Genomic DNA, 15292 nt, shown 5'->3' on the forward strand with positions numbered 1-15292 from the left:
TTAAGTATAATTATATTATTTAAATATTATAATATTAAAATCTATTTATAAATAAAATTTCTAAAAATAATATTAAATTGTATAAATAAAAGTAATTTGTAACAATATAATATTAAAATCTATTTATAAATAAAATTAATCTGCAATATTATAATACATATTAAAAGCTATTTATAAATAAAAAACATGTAATAATACTACTAAAATCTATTTATAAATAAAACTAACCTGGAATAATATATTAAAATCTATTTATAAATAAAACTAGCTTGTAAAAATATTAAAATCTATTTATAAATAAAACTAACTTGTAATAATATTAAAATCTATTTGTAAATAAAACTAACCTGGAATAATATATTAAAATCTATTTATAAATAAAACTAACTTGTAATAATATTAAAATCTATTTATAAATAAAACTAACCTGGAATAATATTAAAATCTATTTATAAATAAACTAACTTGTAAAAATATTAAAATCTATTTATAAATAAAACTTGTAAAAATATTAAAATCTATTTATAAATAAAACTTGTAAAAATATTAAAATCTATTTATAAATAAACTAACTGGTAATAACATATTAAAATCTATTTATAAATAAAACTAACCTGGAATAATACTAAAATCTATTTATAAATAAAAGAAACTTATAATAATAAATAATATTAAAATGCACTTATAAATAAAAGCAATTTTTAATAATAAATACTACTAAAATCTATTTATAAATAAAAAATTTGTAACATTAAATAATATTTAAATCTACTTGTAAAGAAAAATAATTTGTAATAACACAATAAATATTAAAGTACATTTATAAGTAAAAGTAGTTTCTAGTATTATAATAAATAATACTAAAATCTATTTACGAATAAAATAATTTATATTATTATCATAAATAGTATTGAAATATTTACAAATAAATTTTATTTATAAACAAAAGTAATTTATTAGCCTGGACAACCCAGAATGTTTCAAATAGCAGCATTTAGTGGGGGTGAAATCAATGGAAACACAGAAATTATCTCGGGGTTTTTTTCCTGCCCTGGGGAATTTTGAGAAGAAATTTCACTTCCCCCAAGGCAAAAGAGCTCAAGTTGTGACCTACAAGGGAAAGCAAGTCCCAGAATTCCAGGATTTCCCAGGATTTCCCAGGATCTCCCAGGATCTCCCAGGATCTCCCAGGATCTCCCAGGATTTCCCACTCCAGGGAACTTCCCGCCCCGGGCTCACCCAACACCAAAAAGTGCACAAAGAAGGATGTGGGAGATTCCCAAATCCCAAATCTGGATCCTTGAGTGAAATCCCAGGAGATTCCCAAGTAAAAAAAATCTCCTGGGATTCCCCCCCCCCCCTGCTCCTTGATATTGGAAATAACCCGTTTTTCACCCATTTTTCTCCTCCCCAATACTCACTTCTCTTAATCTCCTCCAGCTTCTCCATGTATTTGGACAAACTGTTGCCTAGAAAAAAAATCAGTTTATTCCAATTATTTAGTTCTTGGAGGGTTTTGTTTTTTGTTTTTTCCAGGCCTATTAAAAGCTTAAAATGTTAATTTTTGGAAGGAAAAAACCAACCGTTTGTGGTGGATTTCCTCTCCCCACGACAACACACGGGGCACAGAAATATCACCTTTTCCCTCTTTTCCAAAGAGAAAATTCCAAGGATTTGCTGCCTCTTCCACAGCATTTTTGGGAGATAATATTATAATATTATTAATTATGAAATTAAACAGCAAATTCAGCTGCTTTAACAGCAAAAAAAAAACCCCAAAAATAATTCTTTTGGCTCAAACCCTCGGGAAGATCCAAGGAAAAATCTATGTTGAAGAATTCCAAGGGCAGTAAATTCCATGGGAACCATCACAACAGAGCCTGACCCAGTTTAAACCTAATTAAACCCCTCTTTTAAAACTATTTAAACCTCAAGTTTTTCTTTAAAAAAAGGAAGAACAGAGAAAATAAACAGGTTTTGACTTCAAACACCCCACTTAGTCTCAGTTTTGAACGAGATGCAAAGTGGTGTGGGAAGATAAATATATAAATATATATATGAATATACATAAATAGATAAGAATATAAATAAATAGAAATAAATCTGCAGGTCTGGGGGCTTGTTTTAATTTCAGTTTTACAAGAAAACTGTCAAACAGGTCAATTTTGAAGAGTTTCAAACCTCTGGATCACAATCCCAGTGAGAAATTCCACAGGTGTTTGGGGTAAATCAGCTCAGGGTAGAGACATTATTAACGAAGAAATTGTTAATTAATTGTATAATTGTTAATTAATTATACAATTTATGGATAAAGAGATGAAATAACATAAAATAGCCCAGAAATATAATATAAAAAAATTATGATTAACAGCATAAATATGTTATATGCAATGTGTACTCTACAGTTATTATAAATATATACTATACATTTATATATAGTATATAAATTATAATATAAAAAAATTATGATTAACAGTATAAATATGTTATATGCAATGTGTACTCTATATATAGTTATTATAAATATATACTATACATTTATATATAGTATATAAATTATAATATAAAAAAATTATGATTAACAGTATAAATGTTATATGCAATGTGTACTCTATAGTTATTATAAATATATACTATATATTTATATATAGTATATAAATATATCATATATTTATATATGATATATTTATACATTTATATGTGATATATTTATATTTTTTAGATATTTATACATTATATATTTTATATAATTTATATATTTATACATTCTATATTTATATATTTATACATTCTATATTTATATATAGTATATAATATAATAGGTATTGATATATAGTATATAAATATACCAAGTATTTATTTATATAGTATATAAATATATATCCTTTATATATTAGTATATAATATAGTATATATTAGTATATATAGTATATATTAGTATATATTATATATAGTACAAAAATATAGTGCATATATTCATATATAGTATATAAATATAGTATCTATATTTTTATATATAGTGTACAAATATGTGGTATAATACATAAAATACATATTAATACATAAAAAAATACAACTTTTACATCCTCCCACACCCACATTTGGGTTTTTTTTTCCCCACTCACCAGTGTCCAAACGGGTTTTTACGTGTTGGTATTTGGGGTTCTGGGGGATGCGCCGGGACAAATACTTGGGGAAAAAGGGGAAAAAACAGGAAGAAAGTCAGCGTTTTTAAAAAATATTTAAATATTCAGGAATATTTTTTTTTAAATATTTAAATATTTTTAAAAGGGAAAAAAAAAAAACGCGCAGAAAATGTGGGTTTTGAAAGGCAGGAAAAAGAGGAACGAGGCAAGAAAACCCCTGAAGCCTCATCTGAAGACGAAATTCTGATTTAAAACCTTAAAATGCGAATTTCTCCCGGTTTTATGCCGCTAAAAGGAAAATTTCTCCCCTTTCCTCTCCATAAAAAACAGAATTACTCCCATTTTTGCCACTAAACGTCGAATTTCTTGCTGTTTGTTTCTACTGACAGGTCAATTTCTCCCGGTTTTTTGGCCGCTAAAAGGCAAATTTCTCCCGGTTTTTGCCACTAAGAGGCGAATTTTTCTCGTTTTCCGGACACTAAAAGGACAATTTCTCGCGGATTTTTGCCGCTAGAAGGAGAATTTCCCCCCTTTTCTGGCCACTAACAGGCGAATTTCTTGCGGTTTGTTACTCCTAAGAGGCAAATTTCTCCCGGTTTTTGCCGCTAAAAGGCAAATTTCTCCCGATTTTTATCCACTAAAAGGCAAATTTCTGCCGGTTTTTGGCCACCAAAAGCAAATTTCTCGCGGTTTTTGGCCGCCAAAAGGCAAATTTCTCCCGGTTTTTGGCCGCCAAAAGGCAAATTTCTGTCGGTTTTTGCCGCTAAAAGGCAAATTTCTCCCGGTTTTTATCCACTAAAAGGCAAATTTCTCCCGTTTTTTGCCGCCAAAAGGCAAATTTCTCCCGTTTTTTGCCGGCGAATCTCCCCCGTTTCCTCCGCGCGCGGACCCCCCTGGCTCCGCGGGCCGCCCGAGCTTCCCCCCCGCCGAAGCGCCGCGTCCCTGCCGCGTTCCCCGCTGCTCCCGGCGGGCGTGGGTGCGGCCGCCGTCCCGCTGAGGGCACCTGCGCGCTGCCGAGGGCCGTCCGGGCCGACATGTCCCGCACGCTGCCCGCCGCCTCCCTCACAGCCTCCCCTCGCTCCCGCCGCGCGCACCCCGCAACAACGCCCGCGCTCATTGGCCGCCCGCCGCGCCCTCGCCCAATCGGGAGCCGTTCCGGCGCAGCGCGCGCGTTGCCGGGCGACGGCGGGGACGCGGCGGGCGGGGACGGGGGGTGGGTGTGGCCGCGCATGCGCTTCTCTTCCGCCTCGTGGTACGCCCCCTCCGCCGAGGCCACGCCCCCTCCCGCGGCGAGCGCGCGCGCGGCGGCACCTGAGCGCAGGTGAGGGGCGCGCGCGCGGGGAGGCCCCGCCCACTGAGGCCCCCCCCCTCCGCTCTGAGGGGAGGGGGCGGTGCCTGAGGGGCGCGCGCGGGGGGCGCGGAGGGGCGGGGTTTGGAGAGGGGGAGGGACCTTGTGGCTGTATGGGCGGGGCTTGTGGGGGTGTGGCAAGGGGGTGTGTGGCTTGTGGGCGGGGCTTGGGGACCTCCATTAAACCCCTGCCCCGAGGGGGTCATGGACCCCCCTCAGACCCCCCAGTGATCCCATGACCCCCCCTTGGACCCCACAGCAATCCCATGACCCCCCTCAGATCCCACAGTGATCCCATGACCCCCCAAGAACCCCAGTGACCCCATGACCCCTCTTAGATCCCCCAGTGATCACATGACCCCCCTCAGATCCCACAGTGATCCCATGACCCCCCAAGAACCCCAGTGACCCCATGATCCCTCTCAGATCCCCCAGTGATCACATGACCCCCCTTGGATCCCACAGTGATCCCTTGACCCCCCAAGAACCCCAGTGACCCCATGATCCCTCTCAGATCCCCCCAGTGATCCCTTGACCTACCTCAGACCCCACAGTGATCCCTTGACCCCCTCAGACCCCACAGTGATCCCATGACCCCTCTCAGATCCCCCAGTGATCCCATGACCCCCCTTGGACCCCCCAGTGATCCCACGACCCCCTCAGATCCCACAGTGATCCCTTGACCCCCCTCAGACCCCACAGTGATCCCTTGACCCCCCTCAGATGCCCCGGTGATCCCCTGTCCCCCCTCAAACCCCCATGGGGTCATGACCCCCCTCATCCCCTGATGACCCCATGGCCCCCCCTCAGACCCCAAATGGGATCCACATCTCCCTCAGACCCCAAATAGAATCCACGTCTCCCTCAGACCCCAAATGAGATCCACATCTCCCTCAGACCCCAAAAAGGACCCACATCCCCCCTCAGACCCCAAATCCCACCCCGGGGACATGCAGGTTTTGGGGCCGTGGGAGTTTTGGGGACACGGAGGTGGGTTATGGGGACATGGAGGTGAGTTATGGGGCTGTGGGAGTTTTGGGGACATGGAGGTGGGTTTTAGGGACACGGAGATGGCTTATGGGGCCATAGGAGTTCTGGGGACACCGAGCTGGATTTTGGGGCCCCGGAGAGGCTTGGTGGGATCCCGGGGCATTCCTGGTGTGCGGCTGTTCCCGCAGGATGAAGGAGTGGTGGGTGCAGGTGGGGCTGCTGGGGGTGCCCCTCCTGGCCGTGTACCTGCACCTCCCCCCGCCCCAGCCCTCCCCCCCCCTGCGCTCCTGGAGAGCCTCCGGAACCTTCTTCACCTACAAGGGCTGGAACATCTTCTACAGAGGTGACGGGATCGTGGGATCGTCGGGATCATCCCGCTGGAGAGCGGGAATGGGGGCCCTGGGGGGGGTTCGCGAGGGAAAATCCATCCCAAAATGGAATGGATGCAAGAGGAGCCACTGCCTGGAGACAGTGGGGCTGGAGCAAAGCACTGAGTGCCCCAAATGGGATCCACATCCCTTATCAGACCCCAAATGGGATCCACGTTCCCCCTCAGACCCCAAATGGGATCCACATCTCTCCTCAGACCCCAAATGGGATCCTTGTTCCCCCTCAGACCCCAAATGGGACCCACATCTCTCCTCAGACCCCAAATGGGATCCATGTCCTCCCTCAGACCCCAAATGGGATGATCCACATCCCCCTCAGACCCCAAATGAGATCCACATCCCCCTCAGACCCCAAATCGGATCCATGTCCTCCCTCAGACCCCAAATTGGATCCATGTCCCCCCTCAGACCCCAAATGGGATCCACGTCCTCCCTCAGACCCCAAATTGGATCCATGTCCCCCCTCAGACCCCAAATGGGATCCACATCTCTCCTCAGACCCCAAATGGGATCCACATCCCCCCTCAGACCCCAAATGGGATCCTTGTTCCCCCTCAGACCCCAAATGGGACCCACATCTCTCCTCAGACCCCAAATGGGATCCATGTCCTCCCTCAGACCCCAAATGGGATGATCCACATCCCCCTCAGACCCCAAATGGGATCCACATCCCCCTCAGACCCCAAATGGGACCCACATCCCCCTCAGACCCCAAAAAGGATCCATGTTCCCCCTCAGACCCCAAATGGAACCCACATCCCCCTCAGACCCCAAAAGCAGGACGACCCTAAGCCTTGGGGAATGTCTGTTCCTGTCCCTGGAGGGTGCTGGGAAGGATCCCAAGAGCCTCCGACAGATCCCAGCACGGAGGAGATCCCGGGAACCCTTTTCTCCCGGAGCAGCAGTTGCTCACCAAGGCAACTCCAAATAATTCGGGATGAATAAATCCCTGGATTCCACCACGCGGCCGCTCCGGGTTTCCCACTGGGAAGTCGTGGCGGGAAGGAATCAACCATATCCCTGGTTTTGGGGGGCAAGGGGAGAGGAGCCTCTGTGCCATTAGGCGGGACCCAAAGCCCGTCCTGGAAGGGAGGAATTCCATGGGAATTCCGTGGGAAAAGCTGATTCCCTCCGCAGACTCGGGCGGCGCCGTAGGAAGCTCCGACGTCGTGATCCTGCTGCACGGATTCCCGACTTCCAGCTACGACTGGAGCAAGGTGAGGGCAGCCGGGGGCACATCCCAGGGGGATGAGTCAGCCACGCTCCAGAGGAGGATTCCCGATTCCTTCTGGAGGCCCCACTCCAGGATACCCGCCCTGTTCTTCCTCTCCCAACAACCCCACACGGGATCCAAGCTCTCCTCACATTCCCACGCTCCATCCCAAAGCTGGAAAGATCCACAGCTATTTACTGGAGAGGGTTTGGGGGTTTTTTTGGGATGGTCCGGTTGTTTATTGGGAAATTTGGAGCTCCTGCTGTTTTCCTGGAGCTGGAAGATGCTCCCGGGGTGGAGCAATCCCAGGATGTTCCTTCCAGATGCTTTTTTAATGGATTTCTCCCTCTTCCCAGATCTGGGAAGGGCTGACCCAGCGCTTCCACCGGGTGATCGCCCTGGATTTCCTGGGATTTGGCTTCAGCGACAAGCCCGTGAGTAGCCCCAGGAGGAGGATTTTCCTGGATGCTTTCCAGCTCCAAATCCAGGCATTTTGGAGCCCAGTTTTCCCTCCCATTTACACCTGGAAAAGGGATAAGACGTAGGATAACAGGGATCAGTGGGAGGGACGGGGGAGGTTTGTGGTGGGGCCTCACTTGGGTTTGATGATCCCAAAGAATTCCTGGATCCCTTTGGAGCACGGACAGTGTGGACACCACCGGTGATCCAGGACATTCCATTGCTCAATCCAGGGTCACAAACTCCTGCTTTCCATCCCATTTGGGGGTTTCTCCTCAGATTTGTGGGGTTTGATGTGATCCCAAAGCATTCCTTGATCCCTTTGGAGCACGCACAGTGTGGACACCACCAGTGATCCAGGACATGCCGATGATCCAGGGTCACAAACTGTTGGAATCAGTTGATATTCCTCCATTTGGGGCTTTCTCCTGGAATTTGTGGGGTTTGATGATCCCAAAGCATTCCTTGATCCCTTTGGAGCACGGACAGTGTGGACACCACAGGTGATCCAGGACATCCCATTCCTCAATCCAGGGTCACCAAATCCTGGTCTCCATCCTATTTGGAGCTTTTTCCTGGGATTTCTGGGGTTTGATGATCCCAAAGCATTCCTTGATCCCTTTGGAGCACAGACAGTGTGGACACCACCGGTGTCCAGAACATCCCATTGCTCAATCCAGGGTCACAAACTCCTGCTCTCCATCCCATCTGGGGGTTTCTCCCGGGATTTGTGGGCTCAGGCTCTCACCGGGGCCCCTCTCCCACTTTTCCAGAGGCCCCACCGCTATTCCATCTTCGAGCAGGCCAACGTCGTGGAAGGGCTCGCGCGGCACCTCGGCCTCCAGCACCACCGGATCAACCTCCTGGCCCATGACTACGGGGACACGGTGGCCCAGGAGCTGCTCCACAGGTCATTCCAACCCCTGGCACCCCATGGACACCATTCCAACCCTTGACACGCCACGGAGACCATTCCAACCCCTGGCACCCCTTGTTGTTCCCAGGGACACCACTCCAAGCCCTGGCACCCCTTGTTGTCCCCATGGAGGTGATTCCAACCCAAGGCACTCCTTGTTGTCCCCATGGAGATGATTCCAACCCCTGTCATTCCTTGTTGTCCCCATGGAGACCATTCCAACCCCTGGCACTCCTTGTTATCCCCATGGACACAATTCCAACCCCTGGCACTCCTTGTTGTCCCCATGGACACCATTCCAACCCCTGTCATTCCTTGTAGTCCCCATGGAGACATTTCCAACCCCTGGCACTCCTTGTTGTCCCCATGGACACCATTCCAACCCCTGTCATTCCTTGCTGTCCCCATGGAGGTGATTCCAACCCATGGCACTCCTTGTTGTCCCCATGGACACCATTCCAACCCCTGTCATTCCTTGTTGTCCCCATGGAGGTGATTCCAACCCATGGCACTCCTTGTTGTCCCCATGGACACCATTCCAACCCCTGTCATTCCTTACTGTCCCCACGGAGATGATTCCAACCCCTGTCATTCCTTGTTGTCCCCAGGGACACCATTCCAACCCCTGTCATTCCTTGTTGTCCCCATGGAGACGATTCCCAGCAATCAGTGGGATCCCCCTTTTCCTCGTGCCTCCCAAGGCTGAGAGCTCTCAGGGCGTGTCATTCCCAAGGGTCCCATCCACCCAAACCCCAGCAGGGATCCAGGGATGACCTGGCCCTGTCCACGTGACCTCCTGGGCGGTCATTCCTTGGATCCTGGAGAGGTCTGGATGTGTTCCACCTTCTCCTCTGGTGTCCCCAGGTACGAGCACAATAAAACCGGGAGCATCCTGATCAACAGCCTCTGCTTATCCAACGGAGGTGAGGATCGCCCGGAAAAGTGGGATGGGGATCCATGGGGATGGGGATCCATGGGATAGGGTGGCCTTCCCATCTCCCTCACCTGAATCCCAAGGGAAGTGCAATTAAGGTATTGTGATTAGGAGTCCAATCCTGGCTCCCTGTCCCACATTCCATGGCCCCATGAGGACAGGGAGGGACCAGGAAATGGGAAGCAAAGCACCTGTGGATTTACAGCTCTGTTTTCCTGCCTCCTTCCAGGGATTTTTCCGGAAACAAACCACCCCAGGTTCACCCAGAAGGTGAGCTGCTCCCCTCTCTGTCTGGCCTGACTCCCAGTATCCCAAATAAACACCCCTTGGAGCGCCAGTGTCCCACCAGGAGTCCTTGTGGGTGTCTCCGGGGTCGGGAAGTTGTGGGAAAAGCTCTCCCCGGAGACAGGATTGATCCGTGTGTCCCATCTCCTGTTTTCCTTGCTCCCCAGCTCCTCCAGGAGGGGGGTTTGCTGTCCCCCCTCCTCCTGCGCCTGATGAACTTCTTCTTCTTCTCCAGAGGGTGAGCTGGGGACAGTCCACAGGGATGGGAGCCGAGCAGGGAAGCGGGAATTCGAAGGGATTCCTGGCTGGGAGGGTGGGGAGGGGCTGGGATGGATTTCCCAGAGAAGCTGTGGCTGCCCCTGGATCCCTGGAAGTGTCCAAGGCCGGGTTGGAGCAACCTGGGATAGTGGGAGGTGTCCCTGCCCATGGAACTTGGATGATCCTATTAAGGTCTTTTCCAAGCCAAACCATTCCAAGATTCCATGAATTAGCAGGTGTTGGGGCAGGTGAGGACATTCCCTGGCACCATCCCAGGCGAGATTTTCCTCTGGATTTGAACGTTGACCTTCCGGGCCATTCCCTCTCCAGGCTGGGCTAATAATAAACCACCACATGGCTTTTCCCCTGCTTTCCTTCTCTCCCACAAGAACTGGAATTCCACATTCCAGAGGCAACAAAACCCCACCCGTGCCCTGCCTTTGGCGCACAGTCAGATTTAGGGATTTTTCCCAAAAAAAGCCCTCTCCAAACTCCCTTTTTTTCCCAGGCTTGGAGCAGTTTTTGGGCCCCACACACAACCCTCGCAGGCGGAATTCTGGGATATGTGGACGGCGGTGCGGAATAACGACGGGAATCTCGTCATGGACAGGTAGGTCACCGTGAGTTCCTGCAGGAGATTAGTTGGGACACCCACTCCAGGATTCCCAGAGCTCATCCAGGAGCTCTCCAGAGCCTCCAGCTGCTTCTGTTGGAGCCTGGGATCATCTTCATCCCCAAAAAATGATGTGGGAGCAGGAGTTCTCACTGGGATGATGCAGGTCAGGGAAATAAAAGTCTGGAACTGGATCTAAGCCTGAAATGATCCAATGTGGGAATTTTTTCGTCTTTGGAAGTCAAGGGCTTGGATTTGGGGGAGGGTTCAAGGACTGGAGATAAATCTGTGGCAGGTGAACGGATCCCTTAGGATTGTCCCAGGAGAGCTTTGCCTCTGGATTTGAATGTCCTTGATCTTCTGGGCCATTCCCAGAAGTCCCAGTGCCAAATCTCCAGTTTGGGATTTTGGGAGTTTTGGAAGGACCAGTTTGAGAGCTTGGGAAGGTCCTGTTTGCTCCAGTTTGGGGAGTTTGGGAAGGTCCTGTTTGCTCCAGTTTGGGAGTTTGGGAAGGTCCTGTTTGAGAGTTTTGGAAGGACTCATTTGCTTCAGTTTGGGAGTTTGGGAAGGACCCATTTGCTCCAGTTTGGGAAGGACCTGTTCAGGAGTTTGGGAAGGACCTGTTTGCTCAAGTTTGGGAAGGTCCTCTTTTCTCCACTTTGGGAGTTTTGGAAGCAATGTTTGCTCCAGTTTGGGAATTTGGGAAGGTCCTGTTTGCTCCAGTTTGGGGAGTTTGGGAAGCACTGTTTGCTCCAGTTTGGGAAGGTCCTGTTTGCTCCAGTTTGGGGAGTTTGGGAAGCACTGTTTGCTCCAGTTTGGGAAGATCCTGTTTGCTCCAGTTTGGGGAGTCTGGGAAGCACTGTTTACTCCAGTTTTGGAAGGATCTGTTTGCTCCAGTTTGGGGAGTTTGGGAAAGTCCTGTTTGCTCCAGTTTGGGGAGTTTGGGAAGGTCCTGTTTGCTCCAGTTTGGGAGTTTTGGAAGCACTGTTTACTCCAGTTTGGGAGTTTGGGAAGCACTGTTTACTCCAGTTTGGGAGTTTGGGAAGCACTGTTTACTCCAGTTTGGGAAGGACCTGTTTGCTCTAGTTTGGGAGTTTTGGAAGCACTGTTTACTCCAGTTTGGGAAGGTCCTGTTTGCTCCAGTTTTGGAAGGACCTGTTTGCTCCAGTTTGGGAAGTTCATGTTTGCCCATTTTGGAAGGTCCTGTTTGCTGCAGTTTGGGGCTTTCAGGAGGATCTCTTGGCTGTGAGCTCAGCGTCCCTGTTCAGCGTGTCCTTCTCTCCCTTCCTCCCCCTGGAAGAATCGAGTCACTGAACTCCAGGATGATGCTGTGGTGCTGTTATCCCAGGGAGATCCACAGGAAATGCAGATCCCCCCTCACCATCCGTGGCCCCGGGAGCAAATCCCAGGCTGTGCCACCCTGGAATGTCCGTAACCAGGGATTTCTCCTCAGTGTTTTGCAGTACATCAACGAGAGGAAGCAGCACAGTGACCGCTGGGTCGGGGCTCTGGTGTCCACCTCTGTCCCACGTGAGTAGGAATCCCTGGAATCCCTTCCTTTCCTGCTTGGGATCAGTGGGAACTGTCCCCTTCCGCTCCTCGCCGGAGCTTCCCGTCATCCCAGTGATGGTGATGGAGCTCCAATCCAGGGGGAACATCCCAAACTTCCAGCTGAAGGCTCAGCCACGCCTTGGCAAGGGAAGTTTGTCCCACTGAGCAGAGCAACGTTCCCTGAGAGGTTCATTCCAGGTGCTGCTCCAGGGAAGTTCCAACCAGGACACTGGAGGCTGTTGGAGCCCCTGGAGTGCTTAGGGCTCCACTGGAAGCTTCCCAAGCTCCACCTGAGGGGGGAATTCGGCCCTTGGCTAAATTTAGGGATGTCCTTGGGCGTAAATTCCTTGTTCTTCTCTCTCCCAGTGCATCTCATCTACGGCCCCCTGGACCCCGTGAATCCACACCCGGAGTTTCTCCAGCTTTACAGGTAAGATCCCACCCACCACTGAGTGGGAATGTGCCCCTGGGGCCTCATTCCAAGGGATATTTTGGCTGCCTTTCCCTCCAATCCCGCTCTCACGGAGGCTGTTCTTAATTCCCACCTGGAACCAAGCGACTCCAAGTCGCAGCCTTGTGCAGTTTGGGATCTGTTTCCCTATTTTAGGCACCAAAAAAATTAAAAATCACAACTTTCAGTCAAACCAGTGACAGATTTTAAAACCACAGAGGGAAGATTTAATCCCCGAGGGAATTTTCTCCTCCAAACTAACCTGGAGGAAATCCAGCACTCAGAAGAGTGGCCAACTGTGGCTTTTTTTGATCCCAAATCCATGTTCTGGGTGGAATCCCAGCCCTGCCCTCCTCACCGGTGGCACCGGCTGAGCCTGCTGCTGTCCCTGTGCTTGAGCTTAACTAACCTTGCTCCACTCTTCCCACAGGAAGCTGCTTCCCATGTCCACAGTGTCCATGCTGGACGACCACATCAGCCACTATCCCCAGCTGGAGGATCCCACGGGATTCCTGAACTCGTACCTCAACTTCATCAACTCCTTCTGAGCTGCTGCTGCTCCAGTTCTCGCCCTCTGCTTCCCAGTCAGGCTTTGGGGGGCAGGAAAAAACCTTGGCTTTACCTCCCAGAGCCAACACTTCAACACTTTGAACTCAGGGCTGCACTCGGGCAGTTAAATCCTTTGGAACATCGGGAAAACATCAGGGAGGTGTGGGAAAAGCAAAGAGTTCCGGGATGCCAACAGCTCTCCCACCCTCTGGACCGGCCTAACCCTGGATTTAGAGGTGAACTCAGCATTAAATCAGTGTTTCTTCCTTCCTTCCTCACCCTGGCTTGGTAAAGAAACACCAGCTCAGCAGCAGAGAGGTCCCTGTGTCCCCTCCCCTTCCCAGTTTTTGCTACGGGATGTTTCCCATTCCAGCCCACTACAGGCTGCCCCGGTGTTGGGAATTACCTGACATAAATCTGCCTCAGGAGATGAAGTTCCATCTCTTTTGCACGTGGATTTTCCCCCCAGGAAGAACCACGAAGACGCCGTCAACCTGCAGGTTTCCCTGTGGTTTTTTAACCAGCCTATGTTGGGAATTTAATTTGGGAATAAGGGGCTTTTTTTGTTGAACAAAACGGGCTGGTTCTTTCTTTTCCTGCGCTGAAAACCAGGCAGAACCAGAACAAGAAATTTCTATTTTATTAACAGCGATTCGTAGGAACCCCGCCGCTCCAACCAGGGTTTATTTTCTGGTAATAAAAACTGATTTTGGACAAAAAAAAAAAAAAAGGCCAAAAAAAAAAAGCCTGACTCCCGTTTCCTCACCCACCTGCACACGCCCCCCTTTTCTCTTCCCATAAATTAAGTGGGAATGTGCGAGGGACACGGAGGGAAGGGGACGTGGGAACGGCCAAGCCACCGAGAATGGGACCTGGTAGAAAACATTTTCCCAGATTTTGAGGAATAAAACCCACATGCAAAAGGACAGACAGGCCTCTCCAGGGGCAGGTCCCGGCTCGGCCTCAGCCCACGGCCGCCAGGATGACGTCGACGGCCGCCTCGTCCTTGCTCCTCACCGTCACCTGCATGGTCACCCCGTCCCCCAGCGCCAGCCTGGCCCTCACCAGCACGTCACAGCCGCCCCTGTACACACCTGGGGGGGCAAAGACAGGCAGGGCTCAGCTTAGGAGAGGCTCTGAGCCAGGCCTAACCCAGCAGCTGACAGCAAGTCACCGCCCCGATGGGTCGCTCCGACCCCGCGGAGCTCCAGGGTTGGGGGGAGAGGGGATGGGAAGCTGGGAAAAAAAGCCCTGGGGGGGCTGGTGACAGTGGCCCAGGTTTGCCCAGCGGGGCAGGAGGCCACTGGCACCTGGATTGTGTCAGGAATAGTGTGGCCAGCAAGGCTAGGGAAGGGATTGTGCCCCGGTGCTGGGAGCTGGTCCCTCGGTTCAGGAAGGACACGGAGGGGCTGGAGCGTGTGCAGGGAAGGGAAGGGAGCTGGGAAGGGGCTGGAGAATTCCTGAGGGAGCTGGGGGGGCTCAGCCTGGAGAAAAGGAGGCTCAGGGGGGACCTTCTGGCTCCCTAAAATTCTGTGGAAGGAGGCTGGAGCCAGGAGGGATCGGGCTCTGCTCCCAGGGAACAAGGGACAGGCCAAGGGGAAACAGCCTCAGGCTGGGCCAGGGGAGGGTCAGGTTGGGGCTGAGGAGGAATTTCTCCATGGAAAGGGTGGTCAGGCCTTGGAACAGGGTGGAGTCCCCGTCCCTGGAGGGATTTCAAATCCCTGTGGATGTGGCACTTGGGGACATGGTAAGTGGTAGCCTTGGCACTGCTGGGGCTGGTTGGACTCCATGATCTCAGAGGGCTTTTCCAACCCCAATGATTCCCTGATTCCAGAAGAAGCTGTGGGTGCTGCAGGGCAGTCCAGGGTGTATCTTTAGTGACAGGACCTTGGGAAGGAGATGATCCTGCAACTGCCCTTCTGAGATATCCCCAGGCAGGCAATTTATTTAGGTGTCTGCTCTGGAAGTTCTCAATCCAGAGGATTCCACGGGCAGAATTCCTCCAATCCCAGAGACACAGAGCTCAGCCTGAGCACATCCAAGACAGCAGGATCCAACTTACTGCTTCACTGCAGCCTTTCACAGGGAAAAAACCCCTCTTTTCTACAGAGCAAAAGCTCCCAAAACAAGAGCAGAACCTCCCAAATAATTTCCCTTCCTTTAGCAGAAATCTGTGGGGACATGGAAACA

At 49.4% G+C, this 15292-nt stretch overlaps 2 protein-coding genes and 1 long non-coding RNA gene across 4 annotated transcripts in view; 1 reads left to right on the plus strand and 2 right to left on the minus strand.

Moving 5' to 3' along the window:
* Positions 1-1339: 1339 nt before the first annotated feature.
* On the minus strand, positions 1340-4256 carry LOC116786610. Its single transcript, XR_004357000.1, has 3 exons — positions 4150-4256; positions 3126-3189; positions 1340-1469 (listed from the first exon to the last, which is right to left on the minus strand). It is a non-coding gene; the product is annotated as an uncharacterized LOC116786610 (long non-coding RNA).
* Positions 4257-5650: 1394 nt separating this feature from the next.
* MEST lies at positions 5651-13816 on the plus strand. Of its 2 annotated transcripts, none has more exons than XM_032687310.1 (11): positions 5651-5827; positions 7011-7090; positions 7443-7520; positions 8319-8455; positions 9326-9384; positions 9625-9665; positions 9848-9918; positions 10447-10548; positions 12005-12081; positions 12469-12532; positions 12984-13816. In XM_032687310.1, exons 1-11 carry the CDS (start codon positions 5674-5676, stop codon positions 13099-13101), a joined length of 981 nt encoding a protein of 326 aa, XP_032543201.1. In that variant the 5' UTR covers positions 5651-5673; the 3' UTR covers positions 13102-13816. The 2 variants fall into 2 exon arrangements, with proteins under 2 accessions (XP_032543201.1, XP_032543202.1); XM_032687311.1 differs by having other exon boundaries at positions 8349-8455.
* The window catches only part of COPG2 (COPI coat complex subunit gamma 2), a 31851-nt gene continuing 30278 nt past the window's right edge, over positions 13720-15292 (minus strand). Inside the window, exon 24 of the mRNA XM_032687271.1 lies at positions 13720-14196. Coding sequence (XP_032543162.1) covers positions 14066-14196 — 131 coding nt within the window. The 3' untranslated portion in view covers positions 13720-14065. The remainder of the gene's footprint in view (positions 14197-15292) is intronic.

Source organism: Chiroxiphia lanceolata, chromosome 5 (assembly GCF_009829145.1).
Source record: "Chiroxiphia lanceolata isolate bChiLan1 chromosome 5, bChiLan1.pri, whole genome shotgun sequence".
Lineage (NCBI taxonomy): Eukaryota > Metazoa > Chordata > Aves > Passeriformes > Pipridae > Chiroxiphia > Chiroxiphia lanceolata.